General features: G+C 43.7%; 1 protein-coding gene across 1 annotated transcript in view; it reads left to right on the top strand.

The window, feature by feature from the left end:
- Positions 1–5,245: 5,245 nt before the first annotated feature.
- Positions 5,246–23,132, top strand: part of LOC126176305 (beta-1-syntrophin-like) — a gene marked incomplete at its 5' end in the record, with an annotated part of 316,135 nt that continues 298,248 nt past the window's right edge. Inside the window, one exon of the mRNA XM_049923456.1 lies at positions 5,246–5,495. Coding sequence (XP_049779413.1) covers positions 5,246–5,495 — 250 coding nt within the window. The remainder of the gene's footprint in view (positions 5,496–23,132) is intronic.

Raw genomic sequence — 23,132 nt, 5'->3', positions numbered from 1 at the left:
CTCTAGAATTGTTAGCACTAGCGCCTTGTACGCAATTTCCTTGAGACATGCGCTCCATTTTGGTAGAACTCTTTTCTAAAAATCTGAGCCTTTCATTCGCCTTCCCAGTTGTTGCTTTCACGGCTTCGTCTCATTTCATATCACTTCCTAGTATTATAAACAAACGATGTGCCAACGTGCAGAAGACTACCGCTAATCTTGTTACCAAATACTGTCGGATTCTTTCTCTTTTATATGAGCATTATCTTTCATTTACCATGTTTTGTTGCCTCTGGTAGAGATTGTGTTTGGGTCATTCTGCACGTGATCACGATCTTCCGATCAGCGATGTTCCAGGTGCAACGTCGATGATGCATTTGGACATTACTTATCATTTCTTGTTCTATTTATGACTATATATAGCATCTGCGGTCAGCATACATATGATTATCATCAAATAATATGACACTTGCTATGACAAAGTATCGATATGTTCCAGCATTGAAAAATAAAACATGCTCAAATAAGGCAGCCTTTGCGAAACGAGGACGTCTTCATACTGACAGTTGAGGGCTGTGGACTCGAGTGCAAGGAATACAATGTAACTGATTTATTTGCACAATAGTTCAAATGCAATTTTGGTAATTGTTAAAAGACGTATAGTGTTCATTATGTTTCCGTACATGGACAAGCCATTAATTTTGCCTCATCTTGAATCAGCAACTAAGAGAGTTTCTGGTCCACTGTTCCAGTTATATCATTAAACTGTACTGGGTGCTGTTAATCCGTTTAGCAATAATACAAAACTTCACAGTCTCGTGTATCACGCAGATATCATAACTCATCTTTCAACGCAACTGATTTTCCTCTAATAATATCCACTCTGCTCCTGATCCTCACACTAATCCTTCTCTAAACTGATCAAAAGTACTTTCGCTGTCCTACGGTTTCATTCAGCGAGTGCACGACTCTACATACGCTCCGCCGGTAGACGTGTTGAAATTGTGCCAAATAGTCAACTTTGCTTTAAGTATTGCGGTGTTGAGCTGCACCCGAAACTGTCCAATTCCAGAACGGCGGTCAGTGCTTGCAACAAACAGCAGAAACAGTATGTAAATCTGGCAGGAGACTGAGCAAAGCAGTGCAGCGTTTGGAACACTGGACTCGTATTTTGGGGGACTGCTGTTCAAATATCCATCCAGCTATCCAGATTTAGGATTAATCAGGTTACCTCACATCGCTTAGGGCGAATTCTGCCATAGTTGCTTTGAGAAGAAACCTGTTGATTTCAATCCCCATCAATCAGGAGCTTGAGCATCGTCTCTAGTGCTGTAAACGAGTCGTAGACAGATCGCTATATGCTAATCTTCGTTCCTTCTTTGCGTGCCGTAGTGAGTACGAGTACAGGATTATAATATATGATACTTCTAAAGCATGTAGAATCACTCACCGAGCTAAGATGGAGCCAATAATTAACCACTGCAGAAGCCCCTTTTCTCTAGGAATCTGCTACCTTCCCTGGGCCCATGTTTCTCGTATCTAAATCCCGATTTGGATGTACACGTCATGCATTTCAGCGCGGTGAGGCGCCTAAAGCTGCCTGCACACGGACCGTGCATCCGAATGTTGAGCGTGCCGAGTTTCTGACGTCATAGCGTGGAATAGCACGCTCGGGAGTCTTTCCGAAGGTGCAGAGCAATATCTGGCACGTCAGATATTCTGAGCGTGCGTCTCAGCGTTGACCAATGAGATGTCACAACGCCACCTACGTCACAAGCACGCCGTCTCCCTTCAGTACAGAGTTCTGAGGCGCCATATTGGCATTCATGTCAAGCCTATATGTATATATGCCGTTTCTGAGCACCAGCAAATTAAGAATCACTGTAAAACCCGTTGTTAGTCGTGTGATTCGTTCCAATAAAATAATGAGAAACATCATATTCGTGGCAAAAGAACTATTGTAACTTGCGTGTTACGAGAGAAGGCTAGTTGAAGGCAGCGACACACTGAAGATCCACCCAAAACGCATCGTTATTGGTACAATTTGTTATAATTAAATTCCAATTAGTAACATATCTACGATTAAGGTTTTCAGGAAGGGTAAGATAATATGACTAGACAAAAGGCGTGTGTTGTTGGTTTCGCGTAATGAGCAGAGTCACTCTTCTGTATTGAGCTGTTTGTAGGGGTGGTGGTTCGCTTCTTGATCCCTCCAAATTTTTTTCCTGACATTCGCGTTTTTATTAGATTCTGATACTTTATTATTAGTTTAATATAAGTATGTACTGTAATATTTGATGTTATGTAAACCTTTTTTTGAGGGTTTGACTTCGTTCGATTGGCTTAGTCTACAGGACAGCTTGCGCTACTTGTATAAAGATATTTCGCTCCTTTTTCTTTTACGCTTCGTAATTCACATGTTGAAAAGATTATGCCAATGGGTAGGAACAGTGATCAAGTAAGACTGACCGTGGGATTTTACTAAAATGAGGGAATGATGAAATAATGTTTATCTTATGCGGAGAAGTATTGCAAATCTGTAATGCACTGTTTGTAATGAAACTTTTGTAAGTCTGTGTCCTTATTGATTGGACATGGTACTTTCCTTTTCGTGGACGATGGAGGAAATGTGCTTTTTAATAGAGCTAGCGTGGGAATTTTACGCGCGCCCGTTGAGTAAACAGTGTGATTTACGAACTAGAAGCATCCTTCAACTGCAGCTGGAGTGCGTTGCGATCGCGTTTACCGCGTTGGGGCCCACATACCGTATGCACAAGTCGAATCGTTCCTGAGCGTTCAGCAACACGTTGAACTTGGCACGTTCGACAGCACGCTCCGTGTGGCGACGGCTTAAGGAAAATCTACTTTGTCAGTGTTACTTATTTTATCCACATTTGCCTTGATCGCATCGCATTTCATGATCACATACGTAAGGGCTTCTGGAAGTAAGTTAACACATGTCGACCCACGCTAAGATCACTGCGCACCAAGTGTTTTATTGTCAGAAGAGTGTAGAAGTTTCGGGTTCCCTTGAAACACAATTCTTTTACGGGATTAATAACAAATGGATCACAGTGTACAACGGAAATGGCAAGACAACTGGAAACGCACACCAGAGTTGTCGTAAGCGCGAGAATTTGTTCTTTGTGGGCAAAATTTCTAAATTGCACAAAGATTCAGCGTGATATTCTGGCGGTAAACGGACTAAACGCAATGTCGCTTCCAATCATAGTGAAACTGTGCAAAAGTTTTGACCAAGGCCGCACAAACGTGGAAGATGCTGATCAGGAAGGGAGGCAAGCGGTTAAGCTAAAAGAACTTTTTTTTTTGGGGGGGGGGGAGAAGAGTTTTTTCCTATGGTGTCGTTTACACGATGGTCCTCGAGTGGTCCTGTAAGTAAGAACAGAAATGAATCTGGTTTTCAGTAGCAGTATCTTTGTAATTCACTAAAATAATTTTCTTGTACTGTCATTTTTAACATCAAATTGTCACGTTCTCTAATACTGTAATACATTTAGTCGATCAACACCAAAGATGCGACAACAATATGCGCAGAAGTTATTGGAAGAGACTGATAACACTAGGAAGGACACAGTTAAATCGAAACAAACTATGTTTTGACCCCCATCATGTTTCTGTTGCACAGTAGAGTTGTGATATCGCGTTGCCGCTTTTTAAGTGTCCTTGCAAGTTTGTGAACAGTGGTGAACAAGATACAGGAAGCCATATCAGAAAAGAGAACTGAAAACACCACAAGAAGACAGCCACTTGCAGTGAACAAAGACTATCTGAGGACTTACCAAAATTGCACCGATCAATTTCCACATCTAATGTATGTTGTTGTTGTTGTGGTCTTCAGTCCTGAGACTGGTTTGATGCAGCTCTCCATGCTACTCTATCCTGTGCAAGCATCATCATCTTCCAGTACTTACTGCAACCTACATTCTTCAGAATCTGCTTAGTGTGTTCATCTCTTGGTCTCCCTCTACGATTTTTACCCTCCACGCTACCCTCCAATGCTAAATTTGTGATCCCTTGATGCCTCAGAACATGTCCTACCAACCGATCCCTTCTTCTAGTCAAGTTGTGCCACAAGCTCCTCTTGTCCCCAATTCTATTCAATACCTCCTCATTAGTTACGTGATCTACCCATCTAATCTCCAGCATTCTTCTGTAGCACCACATTTCGACAGCTTCTATTCTCTTCTTGTCCAAACTATTTATTCTCCATGTTTCACTTCCATACATGGCTACACTCTATACAAATACTTTCAGAAACGACTTCCTGACACTTAAATCTATACTCGATGTTAACAAATTTTATATCCTCTCTACTTCGACCATCATCAGTTATTTTGCTCCCCAAATAGCAAAACTCCTTTACTACATTAAGTGTCTCATTTCCTAATCCAATTCCCTCAGCATCACCAGACTTAATTCGACTACATTCCACTATCATTGTTTTGCTTTTGTTGATGTTCATCTTATATCCTCCTTTCAACACACTGTCCATTCCGTTCAGCTGCTGTTCCAAGTCCTTTGCAGTCTCTGATAGAATTACAATGTCATCGGTAAACCACAAAGTTTTTTTTCTTCTCCATAGATTTTAATACCTACTCCGAGTTTTTCTTTTGTTTGCTTCACTCCTTGCTCAATGTACAGATTGAATAACATCGGGGAGAGGCTACAACCCTGTCTCACTCCCTTCCCAACCACTGTTTCCCTTTCATGCCCCACTTTTTTAAAATGTTTCTGTAATGTCATTATAGCCGGAAGATGAGGCTGATGCCTCTAAACATATTGCTTTATTGATTTTTTTTTTTAATCTTATGGGACTTAACTTCTAAGGTCATCAGTCCCTAAGCTTAGACACTACTTAACCTAAATTATCCTAAGGACAAACACACACACCCATGCCCGAGGGAGGACTCGAACCTCCGCCGGGATAAGCCGCAGCGCTTTAGACCGCTCGGCTAATCCTCCGCGGCTGAATAATTTAAGTGAACAAACGTTGCGACTGCTGTCTGTCTCTGAAAAGCGTATTCACATTCATTGCCAGTGTCGGTTGTACTTGCAAGAGGCTTGGTGCCCTGCCATCATCCCCACCCCCCTCCCCTCCCCTCCCCTACCGGAAGCACGACGGTCCCCCAAGGACAAGCAAGCAGCAGCGGTACCCCGGAGTGGCTGACGGCGCCGTGGAGTGTGGTCCGCTGCTAACGCGCCCCTGCGCTTCTCTCTTTCCGTGTGTGTTGCATGTTCACGTGGACGCCGCCCGCCGCCCGCCTACTCGCCGCCCTCTGCAGTGGTGACCTCGCTCTATGTTGCAGTGAAGTACCTGCGCGAGGTGACGCCCTACTTCCGCAAGGCGAGCATCATCTCCGAGGTGGGCTGGGAGCTGCAGCGCGGCTTCCTTTCGGCCGCGCCGCCTTCGCCGCGCTCGCCGCAGCGCGCCGACACGCGCTACCTGCCGCTGCAGCTGTGCTACCTGGCCAGGAACCTCCGCCACCCCGATCCCGGTGAGTACCGTACTAGCTAGCGATGGCGGCGCGACGCGTTAAGGGGGTTTTACACGATGATTCGCTGCGAATGGTACTGGTCCAGCGCCACAGCCATCTAGCCATTTCTACCTACAGATCGGAAAATTGCGCAGGTCGCACCAGTGTTTAAGAAGGGTAGTAGGAGTAATCCATTGAACTACAGACCTATATCATTGACGTAGGTTTGCAGTAGGGTTTTGGAGCATATACTGTATTCAAACATTATGAATCACCTCGAAGGGAACGATCTATTGATACGTAATCAGCATGGTTTCAGAAAACATCGTTCTTGTGCAGCGCAGTTAGCTCTTTATTCGCACGAAGTAATGGCCGCTATCGACATTTCTAGATTTCCGAAAAGCTTTTGACACCGTTCCTCACAAGCGACTTCTAATCAAGCTGCGAGCCTATGGGGTATCGTCTCAGTTGTGCGACTGGATTCGTGATTTCCTGTCAGTAAGGTCGCAGTTCGTAGTAATAGACGGCAAATCATCGAGTAAAACTGAAGTGATATCGGGTGTTCCCCAGGGCAGCGTCCTGGGACCTCTGCTGTTCCTGATCTATATAAATGACCTGCGTGACAATGTGAGCAGTTCTCTTAGGCTGTTCGCAGATGATGCTGTAATTTACCGTCTAGTAAGGTCATCCGAAGACCAGTATCAGTTGCAAAGCGATTTAGAAAAGATTGCTGTATGGTGTGGCAGGTGGCAGTTGACGCTAAAAACGAAAAGTGTGAGGTGATCCACATGAGTTCCAAAAGAAATCCGTTGGAATTCGATTACTCGATAAATAGTACAATTCTCAAGGCTGTCAATTCAACTAAGTACCAGGGTGTAAAAATTACGAACAACTTCAGTTGGAAAGACCACATAGATAATATTGTGGGGAAGGCGAGCCAAAGGTTGCGTTTCATTGGCAGGACACTTGGAAGATGCAACAAGTCCACTAAAGAGACAGCTTACACTACACTCGTTCGTCCTCTGTTAGAATATTGCTGCGCGGTGTGGGATCCTTACCAGGTGGGATTGACGGAGGACATCGAAAGGGTGCAAAAAAGTGCAGCTCGTTTTGTATTATCACGTAATAGGGGGGAGAGTGTGGCAGATATGGTACGCGAGTTGGGATGGAAGTCATTAAAGCAAAGACGTTTTTCGTCGCGGCGAGATCTATTTACGAAATTTCAGTCACCAACTTTCTCTTCCGAATGCGAAAATATTTTGTTGAGCCCAACCTACATAGGTAGGAATGATCATCAAAATAAAATAAGAGAAATCAGAGCTCGAACAGAAAGGTTTAGGTGTTCATTTTTCCCGCGCGCTGTTCGGGAGTGGAATGGTAGAGAGATAGTATGATTGTAGTTAGATGAACCCTCTGCCAAGCACTTAAATGTGAATTGCATAGTAATCATGTAGATGTAGATGTAGCGGTAGAACGAGTGAAAGTACGATAATTAGCAGACACATTATCCGCGCGTCAGAATAGAGAGCAATTCTAAACTGCAGTCAATCCGCGCATGCGCCCAAGTCAGCGATAACTCGCGCAGGCGCAGTGCTTTCTGCTAGTTATTTGCTTATTGTTTGGTGGCTAGTGGCTAATTTCAGAGTTTAGTGATGGAGATTTTCCGAATTTTTTTCAGCAAGTAGGTTTTCAGAAATGGAGAAAAAATCTTTTTTTTCCCAGAAGACTGCCTTTATAAGCTGTTTGTGAAAGGATTTTCTTCTTCTATTGATTGCTTCCTATTCTAGAAATGACATTAAGCGAAGAGGCGTTAAACGTCTTAATTCAGGCATACAGCGAGGAAGGGTGTATGTATGACCCACTGTATCATCATAAGTGGTTAGTTTCAGAGTTTGAGGTTGGGGATTTTCCGCATTTTTTTTTTCAGCAAGTAGGTTTTCAGAAATGGAGAAAAAATCTTTTTTTCCAGAAGAAGCCTTTATAAGCTGTTTGTGAAAGGATTTTTTTCTATTGATTGCTTCGTGTCCTAGAAATGACATTAAGCAAAGAGGCGTTAAAGCAAAGGCGTTAAGCAAAGAGCCATACAGCGAGGAAAGGTGTATGTATCACCCGCTGCATCATCATAAGTGGTTAATTTCAGATTTTCGTGTTGGGAATTTTCCGCGTTTTTTTTTTTTTCAGCAAGTATATTTTCATAAATGCAGAAAAAAAACTTTTTCGCCAGAATTTGAGTAGTACGCATATAACGTTACACGGTGATTTTCGATTTGTATCGTAATGCCTTAGCTTACGAAAGTTCGTGTTTTATTTGATTGCATGTCTTGCTTTATTTTAGCGTGCCACAAAAGAGAAACTGACAGTGATAGGCGAGAAACTCCGTGCAGTTTGCCCTAGTGCGACAGAGGAGGACTGCAAAACTGAGTAGCATATACATATGCCCTTTTCGTAACCGTTTCCGGGTAAACCAATGAAAACAACTAGGAACGGGAAACGTGTAGCGTCGTCCTTACTAACCATGTCAGTACGCAGTTCACTTGCGCATGGTGCAGTGGTTTACCTCAAGTCTCAGTCCGACAGTGCTTGTCGTAGTGCACGGTACTACAGTGTTGTTACGTGAACAACGAATACAGTTTTGTGTAGTGAAAATGGCACGGATCTTCACACATGCAGAGTATGCTGGCATGGTGTTTGTCTATGGCTTGTCTAATGGGAATTCCAGAGCTGCTGTGCGAGAATACCAACAACGATTTCCGAATCGCAGACTGCCAGATAGCAGGGTGTTTAGGAGGGTGTTTCACGGATTGCGTGAGCGTGGTACTCTTCCCAGCGTAAATGTCTCTGAACGTCCCGCACAGCAAACTCTTAATGAAGTTGAGAACATTCTTCAAGTAGTGGAACGCAACCCTACTACTAGCTCTACAAGACTTGCTGCCCAGCTTGATATTCCACAAACACGAGTAATGCGCACAGTTCACTAGAACGGTCCGTATCCCTTTCATCGGCAGAGTGTACAACATGTGCATCAAGGAATCCTGTCAGTGGAACATTGCCAATGAGCGATTAATTCCACGTATTCTGTTCACTGAAGAGTCAACATTTACCCGCAACGGAATCAGCAACACGCGCAACTCTCATGTATAAGCAAATGAAAAAGTGCACGCTACTGTGGAAACAAATTTTCAACGACGTTTCTCAGCGAACGTGTGGTGCGGTATTATTGATAATCAACTCATCGGTCCAGTTGTTACAGATAACCGTCTTACTGGGACACGGTATCTTGAGTTTGTTCAGAATGTGTTAACAGGATACTTGTAGGATATCCCTTTGGCAACACGAGCTCGTATGTACTTTCAGCATGACGGAGCGCCTACACATTCCGTACGGCCAGTGACACAATATCTCAACACAACGTATCCTGGTCGTTGGCCCAGTCGCCGTGGAGTCATTGCTTGGCCACCCAGGTCACCCGATCTTACCCCATTGGATTACTATTTGTGGGGGATGGCTGAAGAGCGATGTCTACAAGCGCCAGAGTGGACACAAGAGAGGAACTTTTCGTTCGTATTTTACATGCTTGTGCCCAGGCAAAGGAATGCAAAACTAAGCACCAATCGGCGACACGACGCCCGTGTACAAGAGCAGCAACATGCATTACAGTTGATGGTGGACTGTTTGAACATCTTCTGTGAGGAAATGTACACAATTAAACAATTTAATTTAGCGTGACCTGCACCTTTCCCGTTCTTAGCTGTTTTCATTGTTTTATCCGGAAAATAGCACTAGTGCATCTTTAAGTAATGGTCCTTTAAAGTATTGCAAATTGCGGTGCATACATCCACAACAACTTTAGAAATGTTGGGCTGTGCTATTCTGTGGCTAAAAGCCAGACTCGTAAAAGATTCCCCAGTCGCCAGGAAGCGTAATGTTACAACCAGCCTGCATCATAATAGGACATTTACCAGTATTGTATTCGTGATCTAAGCTGGTACGAACACAAAACGTATAAACATATGATTTAATTCTTACTTTTGAGAATGTGAGACAGCCTCCCTCATGACTACCGTGCGAGGTGGCGCAGTGGTTAGCACACTGGACTCGCATTCGGGAGGACGACGGTTCAATCCCGTCTCCGGCCATCCTGATTTAGGTTTTCCGTGATTTCCCTAAATCGCTTCAGGCAAATGCCGGGATGGTTCCTTTGAAAGGGCACGGCCGATTTCCTTCCCCATCCTTCCCTCACCCGAGCTTGCGCTCCGTCTCTAATGACCTCGTTGTCGTCGGGACGTTAAACACTAATATCCCTCCCTCCCTCATGACTGTCTCACACTTGCTGATTCAATATTCTGTCATACACAGCAGCTTCTCGCAATAGGCAATGCCCATCCTCACGAAATTCCGAAATTCTTGCGTATCCTCGGGCCTCAGTTCTTTCATAGGCAGTGAATATAGTCCCCTGCCTTCGTCTCTTCTTTTCAGTCCAACAACGTCTGGCTTAACGTTTTCGTCGTCGTTCTGCCCTAATCTGAAGATTCACTATCACTGCCAGGGCAATAGCTCCAAAAACAAGTGGGTCCTCTGTGTGCAAAATGCTGTATAAACGTAAATTTAGATATACATAAACCTGCGTAACGAAGTGTCGTAATATAAAACTAACTGTTGAGTCTGTAATTCAGAACAGTAGTAACCTACGTAAGAGAATAAAAATTACTTAATTAATAATGAAAAAAAATATTATTAAATAGGAACCTTATGCTAACATAAATAATTTGTACGAATGACGTTCCGATATGCCACACATTCGCTCTTGTGTTTCGCGCTATAGAACGAGCGACTTTACAAGAGATCAGACAGTTCTGTTTGCATTTCGCGCGCTATTACCATCTACTGCGCATGTGCGCCAGGTATAACACGCGATGATGGTGTAATAGGTCTACGTGGACCAGCCTGTAGTCACAGATATGCACGCTCGGGGCGCTTGTGCGTAGCTGTATGGTTTGCGCGCATCGTGTAATAGGGGCTTAGTGGCTGAGACAGCATCTCATAGGTGGGCAATGAGAGAGCCGCGCTCCCGAAGCCACTGAATGAGCGCGGGCAGAGCCGAGAGCAGCTGACGTCTGTCCAGTAGTTTTTGCTGTAAAGAGTAGATGGCGATACGCGCAGTTATGGCACAAGCATTCAGTGTTTACTTTCTTCGATTCAGTGTAAAACCAAGTGCAGCTAAATACTGTGTATATACGAGTAAATAGCTTTTTAATGTACCTGGTGGTTATAATTAAACTTTCCCTATTTAATAAGTTATAACACGGAAATTAATTACTGTACAAGTACCAAACTTCGTAGTAGAATATGGGGTGCATGATTTCCATGCGTCACAGCGCCACCGTCCAATTAAAACGATGGCCACCAGGTGCCGTGATCAGTCATCGTGATTCATAATCTCACTCACCTGACCAGTCGCAGTGCACTTGTTGACGTGTCAACATGAGCTTGGACAAAAGGAGCAGGGCATTATTGGTGAAACTGTATTATCAAAACAACAGTAATGCTGCAGCTCCACTTCCAGAATATCGCCGGCTGAAACGATTACGGAAGGGTCCTCTATCTCCACCTGTTGTGCGGAGCGTGATAAAGAAGTTCGAACCAACTGGAGAACTGGACTGGTTGATGCTCCGGAAGAGGCTGACGACCGATTGCACCACAGGAGGTTGATGAAATCGCTGTTGCTTTGGCAGACAATGCTGCGCGCAATTCCCGATCGTCAGGCAGTGTGCGTGCTGTGTCACGACAGTTGAACATCCCATGGTCCACTTAACGGAAGGTGCTTAGAACCATTCTCAAATGGTATCCGTACAAGATCCACCACAGGACGCACAATGACGTGTTGACTTCGCTCTCAACTTTCTCGCAAGGATTGAAGTTGACGAGGGCAGACGCTGGACCAGCCTATGGACAGACGAAGCTTATTTTTCGCTGACGGGTGAATTGTCGAGTGTGGGGGATTTTCACCTCCAGTCACTGTGCATGAAGTTCCTCTGTATGGTGAACGTGTCACCAATGGTGTGCCCTCACGGCTACGTTCATCACTAGCCCATTCTTTTTTGAACAGATTGGCGCTCTGGGGCCAAAGACGTGCAGTGTGACTGGCCAGCGTTACTGCGATATGCTTCGCCAACATGTCATACTCGCCCCACAGGAGAGAGTCGCATTGAACTCAACAGTTTTCATCCAAGATGGGGTCCCACTGCACATCGCTCGTGAAGTTGACCTGCTTCTCCGAAACACATTTGGAAACACCGAATTATCAGCCGATCGTTTCCAAATGCTTTGTCGGCACGATCGCCTGATCTCACTCCCTGTGATTTCTGGTTGGGGGCTTACCTGAAGGGGCAGGGGAACATTCACACATTTGCTGACCTGAAGCGCAGCATATCAAGAGAGGTAGCCAACATAACTAAGGAGATGGTTCGTTCTGCTGTGCAGAATGCAATCCTGCGCTTTCAGGCTCTTCTGGACACTGATGGGCGCCATATTGAGCCACTTTTGTAGCAGTAACTGTACCGGTGTGTAATAGTATGATGTACCGTAGGAGCACATTAAAAGTGTTTCAGTTAAATTGATTCTGCATTATTCCTCTTTTCCATGTGCTTACATTAATGCTACCGAGTCTGGTCCTCGTACGGTAATTAGTTTCCTTGTTATAATGTGTTAAATAGGGAAAGTTTAATTATAACCACCCGGTACGTTGAAGGAACAGATTTGATATGGATACCACGAGGCAGTGCATCGTAAGTATTTGAAACATAAGAAACTTTCGATTTCGTAAACGCTTCATCACCGATCACTAAATTTCCGTCCCCAGCAGCACCAGCACTGCCCCTAGCTATACTTGGTTCACAGCATAATATTCTTGTAACAACTTCACTTGATGACGAGCCTGCAGTGGCTCGAAAACACGTTTATGGTTGAAGAAATAGTATCAAAAAACTAAAAAAAAAAACGACTGGTTGAATATTTATTACCAGATAAATCGTCAAACAAAATATTAATAACGAATAACGTAACTTTATTTTTTCTAGGTGATGTCCAACTGAACAGTCACCACTTCTGTAGTATATCTCTAGGCATGGCTGTCTTGATATTTCAGTGCGGATGCCTAACAGTCATCACTCCTGCGGAAAATAGGACTCTGTATATTTGAGTGGTGATGGCGTGGCAGGTTCATAGATTTAAGGAAACCGCTCATCAAAAGCAGTGAAGCGGTAAATCCCGTCCGGCACAAATTTTCAACTTTCTCCATTGCACTACCACTATGCCCTGTGCGGCTGGAAGTCACAAATTCCCACCCATCTTTTCCATTTCTTTCCCCATTCTCCATTTCGTGTAAATACAGGACTCGCTACGAGGAAGTAGGTGAATGGACAGTGGACACTACTAGCGTGAGACAAGTTGAAGATTTGGCTCAGGCGGGAAGCGTGTCCGGATGGGCCAGGCGGTTAAGAGAGAGTGGAGATACAAGTTTGAGTTCCAGTACAGCACAAATTTTCTGTTTTCACCATCAAATTATTTTGATACCCGATTGCGACTGCAATCGGTCTCTTCTTCGAAATTTGACGACCACTGTATCAGTAACACTGTAGTGTCTCTTCTATATAATATACAGGGTGGTCCATCTCAAGTTTCGGATCAGATTATCTCGAAAACCATACATCGGGCAAAAAAAGTGGGTAAGACAAGTTCCTAAGCTCAAAGAGGGACGTAAAATGATACTACATGTGACCTCCAGTCCCCGTCCCCTTGGGTGAGGCGGGTGGCAACTTCTAAATCTTAAATGGAAACCCCCATTTTTTATTGCAGATTCGGATTCTCCATAAAAAAGTAATCAAGTTTTGTCTGAAACATATTTTAAAGCCATTGACAGATGGCGCTGAAATCGAGAAAAAAGTAAAATTGGGGAAGAACTCTGGTTTATTTATAACTATCAGAGAAAGACGCATCAAATCGATAAAAAAATGTGCACCAATTCTTTCGTTACGCCAAATTAAGCTGTTTTTGTACAAAATGTATTGTATCTACTTTTAGCGTTACCCAGGAACAACGACATGGACGTAGTAGAATGATGTTCCCATGCTTCATTAGTGTGAGTCCCCTTGCCGCTCACAATTTGGTGTGCTTAATTAATGAAATTAGCCACGAAGAAATTGTTCAAAATTATCCCCTTTTGCTTCAATGCATAAAATCAATCGTATGCGAAAATTGTCCACAGTTTTGAGCAGCACATCCCGTGGTATGGCTGCACACGATCTTCGAATGCGTTGCTCCAGATCGTTTCGGGTTGTGGGCTGTCTTTCATAAACAATATTTTTTAAGTAACCCAACAAGAAAAAAATCAGGAGATGTTAGGTCTGGTGAACGTGGAGGCCACTGAATTGGTCCGCCGCGTCCGATCCACCCACCAGGGCACCGTAAATTTGAAACATTCCGCACATTCGTAGCATAAGGGGAGCTACTCCGTCCTGTTGGAACCAGATTCGTTGCCTAGTTTCTAAATCAACATCTTCCTTTAGCTCCAACAAATCGTCGCGGAGAAGTTTTAAATAAGATTCCTCACTAACATATCAGTAAAAAAAAAAAAAATACGGTCCTATCAAGTGACCGTTTAAAATTCCACATCAGACCATTAACAGCCATTTGTGTTGATTGTCAACGGGTCTGTGCCAGTGTGGATTGACAGGGGACCAATAACGACAATCATGACGATTTAATTCGCCATTGTTTTTGAATGTGGCTTCGTTGATGAACATAACGTAAAAAATATCATCGTTACCTCTTATCATTTCCAAGGCTCATTGGCAGAAAAGCACGCGTATTTGCATATCTTTCAGCGTTAATGCCTGCATCGGTTTGATATGATACGCATAATATTTATGTGCCTCCAAAATCCTCAAAACAGTTGATTTCGGTATTCCAGTTTGTCTCTGAATCGCACGACTAGTCATTTCGGTATCCAGTTGAACACAGACGAGAACCGTAAGAGTACGAGCGTCATTTTCATTGTATTCGCGATGATGTGGTGGATGGTGCATGTATCTATTTCGAGCTCGTTGAGTGCAATTTAGAATAATGTTTTCGCTTGGATGTCGTCTGTTTGGGAAACGATCCGCATACAATTGCGCAGCTGCAGCGTAATTGTTATGCCATTCACCTAAAATTAACATCATATCAATAATCTGTGTAGGAGGACAGTGAGCCATGTTTCGCTGAAGAATAATTTACTTTCGTCAGTTGATGTTTACTGTTCACAATCAGAAAGTGAAGTGACGTCTGATCGCATTGCACCGACCTTTATACTGAGCCACAGTTCGCAGTTTGGCCACGGTAGTGCCACAGTCGGGTGAGTAATGCAATTGTGAAGAATTCACTAATGAGATTTTAATACCATTCCGCCTCCCTCCGTCAAAAACTGTGATGGGCAGGATACATTTTGTAAAAAAAATTAATTTGGCGTAATGAAAGAATTGGTGCACATTTTGCATCGATTTCTCGGATCATTGTAGATAAATCAAAGTTCTTCCCCAATTTTAATATTTCTCGATTTCAGCGCCATCTGTCAATGGTTTAAAAAATTTTCAGACAAAACTTGATTACTTTTTTATGGAGAATCCGAAACAGCAATAAAAATGGGGGTGGGGACTGGGGGTCACGTGTAGTATCATTTGATGTCCCCCTTTGAGCTTACGAACTTGTCTAACCCGCTATTTTTACGCGATGTATAGTTTTCGAGATAATCTCATCCGTAACTTCAGATGGACCACCCTGTATATGAATGTTTTCACTTAGTCTCCAGGTTTGGTTGTTTCAATCACATTTTTTTTTCAGTGTTTTGAACATGCTGCACTACAGCAACGGTTACAGAACAGCAGGTGTAATAGACAGCCAACCAGTAGTAATAAATAAATAATGTCTTCACGATAAAGGATAAATAAATAATGGTTTTCAAGTAGCCTTAACTATTGTTTAGACGGATTTAAACCCATTTTCTTCAGAAGGACCAACGATCTTGACATCAGAAATTCATTTAGTAAAAGCCGTCTCCGTGTGACATGCATCGGCAACGGTCTGTATGTCCCTATACAAAAATTAAGGCCCTCTAGAATCAAGGGCTTGTCACTTCAGTAAAGGCAATCACTTAAAATAACAGACCATGTTATTAGCTACATGATGACTCGGCATGTTGCTATTAACATGGTCTGTTATTTTATTGAAGTGACTAGCCCTTGATTCTAGAGGGCCTTGATTTTTTACATATGGATTTACTTACCGTTGCCGATACATGTGACATGGAGACAGCTTTTACTGAATGAATCACTAATATGAATTTCGTTTGTCCGTCTGAAGAAGGCGAGTTAATTTCGTCGAAACAATGGTTAACGTTATTTAAAAATAATAATTTATGCAACTGGTTGCCTGTCTAGTATGCCTGCCATATTTTTTTCAACCTTTTCGGTTGCAGATGAACCATGGCTAGGGTTGCGACTTTTCTGAGAGAAATAACGTACCGGTATCGTATTTCAAGGACAGGTGAGTAACAGCGTATTCCTAAAACTCAACTGCTTTCGACATTTATTCAGTTAAATACCAATATTTCTTACTTATGGCATTAAATATGGATTTTTGGTTCGTTTTAAAAGATTAATAATTCGTGTTACACTATAAATTTACGTTTTAACACGTTGACAGCCGTGTGGCCGCCGGCAGCCACTGCAGAGACCCACGCCTAATGCCGTGTTTCTGGCATGGCGGTGAAACATCCATCACTAAACATGCGGGAGTCAACGTGTTCAGTAAATGAACAACTAGTTTTTTACGTATATTAATTGAAGCCCTCTTGCCGATTGCTTGCACAAATCACCGATAATCCTGTTTCGGTGAACGCTCATATAACGTGAACAGAAAGCATAAAGATACAATTTTTTTTAATTGTTTGGTTCCTTAATCACTTCCTTTTCTAAGCATTTACTGACACTTCTTGGAAATATTTTTTTGACAATTTTTTTGGTCATGATTCGTTGATTTCCTTAGAATTTATTTGATTAATATAGTTTCTTTAAAAGGACCTTACTTGCAGATACTGTATATCGCGTTGAATTGATTCTGAGGGTAACCTGTTATGCAGTCTTATGATTTCTTCCTTTGCCAAGCCGGTGAGCGTTTCGACATTCTGATCCAGCTACCAAGTACATTATTAAGAAAACGACTATTCATTAACATGGACGAAAAGCTGAACTCAAAAGCAACTTATTGGCACTTAGTAGAAATGTGTCGTTCATGAACTAACAAACTCAAATGAACTTTTCCGGGAATGGAACTCCGTGGAGCGGTCTCTTTTTTTCCCTCGCGTCCCCTGCCTACTGGCAGTTGGAATGCGCAAGAACGAAATTCCCTTCCATTAATACTGAGCACATCCCGCTCCCAGGACTTGAGCGTCCGTAGTTCTGAAGTCTTAACAGGGAACTGGGTGGACTGCATCGGACCGGAAGATCAAAACCGTTCATTTGCTCCAATTCAGTGTCCAGCATCTGTATCTGAATATTTCTTTCCCATCTTAAGAGCTAATGTTTTCTTTCGCTACTGCCTTTATCCCGCATTGTGCGCGGGGTCGGCAGGGTTAAGTACGGATTTGGCATGGTTAATTTTAAGGGGTGACCGGATGCCCTTCCTGCCGCCACCCCATGCCCCCCGGGACGGAATTAGTGTACCCCAGCTGTCTGCATCTAGTGTAAATCGTGAAATAGTGTGAATGTGTTTCAAATGTCTGCGAGTCGTGTAACTGAGGCGGGACGTGCGGACCAGCCCGGTATTCACCTAGGAGGACGTGGAAAACCGCCTAAAAACCACATCCAGGCTGGGTGCCTCACCGGCCGTCGTCGTAAATCCGCCGGGCGGATTCGATCCGCGGCCGGCGCGCCTACCCGAGTCCAGGAAGAAGTGCGTTAGCGCTCTCGGCTTTCCTGGCGGATATCTTAAGAACTAATGTTTACAAACTATTAAATAAGAACGAGATTCTCCTTTTTACAGGCTTTATCAGATAAGGAAAAATAACTAAGAAGCAATTAAACTCTCTTGGTGAGAGCGAGAATACATAAATTTAGTGCTTCCCAGTTGCCATGTTCAGAGGTAAAGGCCTGGGTGGGATCTGGAAGCGCTCAGGCCATTCTGACTAAAAGATTCCAAGTAAAACGAAAAAAAAAAATCGTTGGAATATGCACATAGGTTTGTTTCTAAAACTCACTCAGTTTTTGTAAGCAGTAAAATTGTAAAATTTTGCTTTCTAATTGATTAGTTTAACGGCTTTTCTAAGTGCTCTTATTTATTGGTACTTCAGCATTTAAAATGAACTATGTAGTTCATTTGAACTGATTCATCGAAGCAGTTGAATAAGTTGCATAAAAAGAAGTACTTTGCCCACGTCTAGTGAATATCGGAACGGCGGTAACAGTGGCGACTCGCGATAACAGAATGTAGTCAATAATTACGATTAACAGTCGCAAAACGGATGAATGTTCCCGGAGAGCGTCGACTGTTTTCATCCGGTTGCTCACACAGAATGGTTTCTCACAAAAGAACGATGAATAATTCAACCGATACGTAAAACCACAACAGGATGAGTCGATTGTTTTCAAACAGCTGACTGAATCGATTGTTTTCATTTGATTGGTCCCATCACTCCATTTAAGTTATAAATACCAGTATAATATTATTCATCCTCTCGGCGTTTTTTACATTTTTATTACATTGCCTGGCAGTTAATTTAGCAACTTTTAAGCCAAGCCGACATCGTTTGCAAGGTGTTTCACTCTTGGCTTTATGTTTAGATTTAATTTCAGTTGCGTCACGTCAGTGTGCGGCTAGTATTTACGCGACACAGCAAACTTAAGACCGGCGTCCCTGCCGTTGACATGACGGCGGGACAGAGTTTCGCCATTAGTTGATTAATTGTGCCGCGTTAAACAGCGAAGTTAGTAAGTGCTCGCTGGCGGATGAATTCGCTCCTGTGATCCTGTTCACTATCGTTGACTGCCGGTGTAATACGCTATGCGATCTTGTGCAGCGCTGATGAGCTGCTCTGTTGAACTCGCTGTGCAGGTGATTCCGCAAATAAAGCGGACTAACAGTAGAGAGCACGTTGGTTATGGAAATGGATAACCCTTCGCTTGTAGTAGCAGCTTAGAGCACCCAACTGTGGCTTTAGATATCTTGTTGTTTCACGTGTCCATATAGAACAGACTGTAATGGTGCCTATAACCAGAGTTCCACACAGCGAGTATTAACTTCTCCATATGTACGGATGACGTATAACGTTCGCTGCACTTGTACGTCATTATGGTGTAGCAGCTGCGTGTCTTATGAACAGATCCTTTGTTAGATTTGATACACAACTAGCTTGGAGATATTCGGTTTATTGGCTGCGTTAAATTCTTTTTAAGCCGCGCAGTTATTTAATAGTTTCTAATATAAAATAAAACTTAATAAATGAAACACAACCCCAAATTAGTAAATTCACCCGTAGAATAAGAGTCGTCAATAGATAAGCTCAGTCTGGCAACACATTCAGTTGACAAGGGATGTAGTCCGATTATTTTACGGCTGCATAATTGGCATCTTTCTGTACTGCAGTAAGCTGAAGTTGTGGATACTGGAATCCTTTTGTAGTCATATATTATTTATCACTAATACTATTTTCAAATTTTGACTGGTTCGACAAACTAACTTCACAAGAGAGTAAAACAACGGAAAAATGCTCTTTTCGGAGCACAATAAATGCGAATATGTTTCTGACATTGAAAAAAATCTGAGTGAAAAGTGGGGTACCAGCATGCGTGCCAATATAATGCATTGCCGATATAATGCATTGCTGTTCTGTTGTTTGCATGCTTACTTTGTCGAACAGTTGCCTGCATAAGATACTTCGTTACAGCACATTTCTCTGCAATGAGTTTGTTGTGTAGAATTATGAAAACATACCAGAAAATTTATGTTACTAATGAACTGAAGTATGCAGAGTAAGTCAACTTTCTGATGCTTTTATTACCAAAAGCAACAGTCAGACGCAGAGAAATTGTTGCGGAAATCGAGCGTTTGAAAATATGGACAGTATGTGATACCCAATGCAAATTGTGATCAATATACACACCTAGAAGTTTTGGACATTCAGTTGTACCTACTCCCATTCCTCCATAGTGTATTTCAATTGATGGTCCTGCCTTGCACAGAATTGAGCTATGTTTGTTCTAAGTTAATCTGGAACGTACCTTTTTCCGTCCTCGGATCTTACGTAGGGTCGCGCGAAATAATCACGGTTCGCTCCCGCGACCAGAATCAAAGCACTGCTGTCGATGTGCGGCGCGCGAAACAAATTACGTGACGTAATGATCAGCGAGCTTAATCGACAGCGGTTATTGGCGGACCCGAGTTAATTCTCTCCTCTGATACACATGTAAAATCAGTATAAATAAGAGTTGCCAGCCTCGCTTTGACCCACGAGATACAGTTAAATTTCGCAATAATTAAGAGCACTGTAGCTGCGTAACTACTTTAATAAACATTCCGCGATCCGAGCTCTGGACTGGAATACGCTCACCTCTTACAGCTCATACACCGCCCTGAGCTGGTCGATAATGTCTCCTGTCGATATCTCCACCCAACAAAACAGCAACACAATTCAGTCTCACGAAAACACCACACTCAAACTGCACGCAAACAAATGAAACTTATTTGTATGAAGTAAGCGTTGCCAAGTCCATCTATTACATCCGACAGCACCTACAGTTAACTAATGACACCCCACTATGCTCTGGGGCCTCTTTTTTACGGAACAGGTCCACGTTCGCTAATCGGCAACACTCGCCGAGAAAGAAAGGAAAGTGCCCGAACAGCAGAATTCCACAGCCGCGCGGAGAACGCACTTGGAGTTCTCTTAGTGTTTCGAACTACACTAAGTAACGTGGTTGATCACCACGAAGGATCAGCGAACACGACTTATGTACACCACGAGTACTTCCACGAAATTATTTAACATCTTGGCCTTCCAGCCACTCAGTATCAGGAGCAGAATGTACAGTACCGCCCATTAATTTCAATAAAGCAGAAACAAAAATTTATTTCTAAAAAAAAGGTAATTATGTACTCTTAAACATATGTAATAGAAACAGAAAACTCAAATTTTTCTTTCATCAGAATGTCGTCCCTAGAATTTAACGACAGCCTCAAAAACTCTAGGTATGCAGGCAATAAGCTTTTGTAGGTATTCGGTGTGGCTGAGCGGTTCTAGGCGCTTCAGTCTGGAACCGCGCGACCGATACGGTCGCAGGTTCGAATCCTGCCTCGGGCATGGATGTGTGTGACGTCCTTAGGTTAGTTAGGTTTAAGTAGTTCTAAGTTCTAGGGGACTGATGACCTCAGCTGTTACACTACTGGCCAGTAAAATTGCTACACCACGAAGATGACGTGCTACACACGCGAAATTTAACCGACAGGAAGCAGATGCTGTGATACGCAAATGATTAGCTTTTCAGAGCATTCACACAAGGTTGGCGCCGGTGGCGACACCTACAACGAGCAGTTGACCGGCGTTGCCTGGTGAAACGTTGTTGTGATGCCTCGTATAACGAGGAGAAATGCGTACCGTCACGTTTCCGACTTTGATAAAGGTCGGATTGTAGCCTATCGCGATTGCGGTTTATCGTATCGCGACATTGCTGCTCGCGTTGGTCGAGATCCAATGAATGTTAGCAGAATATGGAATCGGTGGGTTCAGGAGGGTAATACGAAACGCTGTCCTTGATCCCACCGGCCTCGTATCACTAGCAGTCGAGATGACAGGCATCTTATCGGCATGGCTGTAACGGATCGTGCAGCCACGTCTCGATCCCTGAGTCAACAAATGGGGACGTTTGCAGGACATCAACCATCTGCACGAACAGTTCGACGACGTTTGCAGCAGCATGGACTACCAGCTCGGAGACCACGGCTGCGGTTACCCTTGACGCTGCATCACAGACAGGAGCGCCTGCGATGGTGTACTCAACGACGAACCTGGGTTCACGAATGGCAAAACGTCATTTTTTCGGATGAATCCAGGTTCTGTTTACAACATCACGATGGTCGCATCCGTGTTTGGCGACATCGCGGTGAACGCACATTGGAAGCGAGTATTCGTCATCGTCATACTGGCGTATCACCCTGCGTGATGGTATGGGGTGCCATTGGTTACACATCTCGGTCACCTCTTGTTCGCATTGACGGCACTTTGAACAGTGGACGTTACATTTCTTATCGGCATGGCTGTAACGGATCGTGCAGCCACGTCTCGATCCCTGAGTCAACAAATGGGGACGTTTGCAGGACATCAACCATCTGCACGAACAGTTCGACGACGTTTGCAGCAGCATGGACTACCAGCTCGGAGACCACGGCTGCGGTTACCCTTGACGCTGCATCACAGACAGGAGCGCCTGCGATGGTGTACTCAACGACGAACCTGGGTTCACGAATGGCAAAACGTCATTTTTTCGGATGAATCCAGGTTCTGTTTACAACATCACGATGGTCGCATCCGTGTTTGGCGACATCGCGGTGAACGCACATTGGAAGCGAGTATTCGTCATCGTCATACTGGCGTATCACCCTGCGTGATGGTATGGGGTGCCATTGGTTACACATCTCGGTCACCTCTTGTTCGCATTGACGGCACTTTGAACAGTGGACGTTACATTTCAGATGTGTTACGACCCGTGGCTCTACCCTTCATTCGATCCCTGCGAAAACCTACATTTCAGCAGGATAGTGCACGACCGCATGTTGCAGGTCCTGTACGGGCCTTTCTGGATACAGAAAATGTTCGACTGCTGCCCTGGCAAGCACATTCTCCAGATCTCTCACCAATTGAAAACGTCTGGTCAATGGTGGCCGAGCAACAGGCTCGTCTCAATACGCCAGTCACTACTCTTGATGAACTGTGGTAACGTGTTGAAGCTGCATGGGCAGCTGTACCTGTACACGCCATCGAAGCTCTGTTTGACTGAATGCCCAGGCGTATCCAGGCCGTTATTACGGCCAGAGGTGATTGTTCTGGGTACTGATTTCTCAGGATCTATGCACCCAAATTGCTTGAAAATGTAATCACATGTCAGTTCTAGTATAATATTTTTGTCCAATGAATACCCGTTTATCATCTGCATTTCTTCTTGGTGTAGCAATTTTAATGGCCAGTAGTGTAAGTCCCACAGAGCTTAGAGCCATTTCAACCATTTTTTGTATCTGCAGGGAATTAGATGACAGTTATTAGGTTTACTGAAATTAATGAGCAGTAGTGTACGTAGTCTAATTATCCATTTCCTGCTTCTGTATACAGCGTTTCTCTAAAGGGCTGCCATCTTGCAGGACTTTAATGGCCTACTCTGCCAAAGAGCTTTGGAGACCCCGGCGTAGTGGGGAAGTACTGCTTCTTGAAATCCACCTAGTCGGCTCCGACCACCACCCCTTTGGAAGGATTAGGGAAAAAAGCTCTTCTCCCTACAGTCGGAAACGATCTGAGGCGGCTACAAAAGCGAACAGGACCACGTTAGCAAGGTCGGTCAGGAAATAATGTTACAAAATTAC

Source organism: Schistocerca cancellata, chromosome 3, assembly GCF_023864275.1.
Source record: "Schistocerca cancellata isolate TAMUIC-IGC-003103 chromosome 3, iqSchCanc2.1, whole genome shotgun sequence".
NCBI classification, from domain to species: domain Eukaryota; kingdom Metazoa; phylum Arthropoda; class Insecta; order Orthoptera; family Acrididae; genus Schistocerca; species Schistocerca cancellata.
The sequence above is the reverse complement of the archived record's forward strand: the minus strand, read 5'-3'. Positions and strand labels throughout refer to the sequence as shown.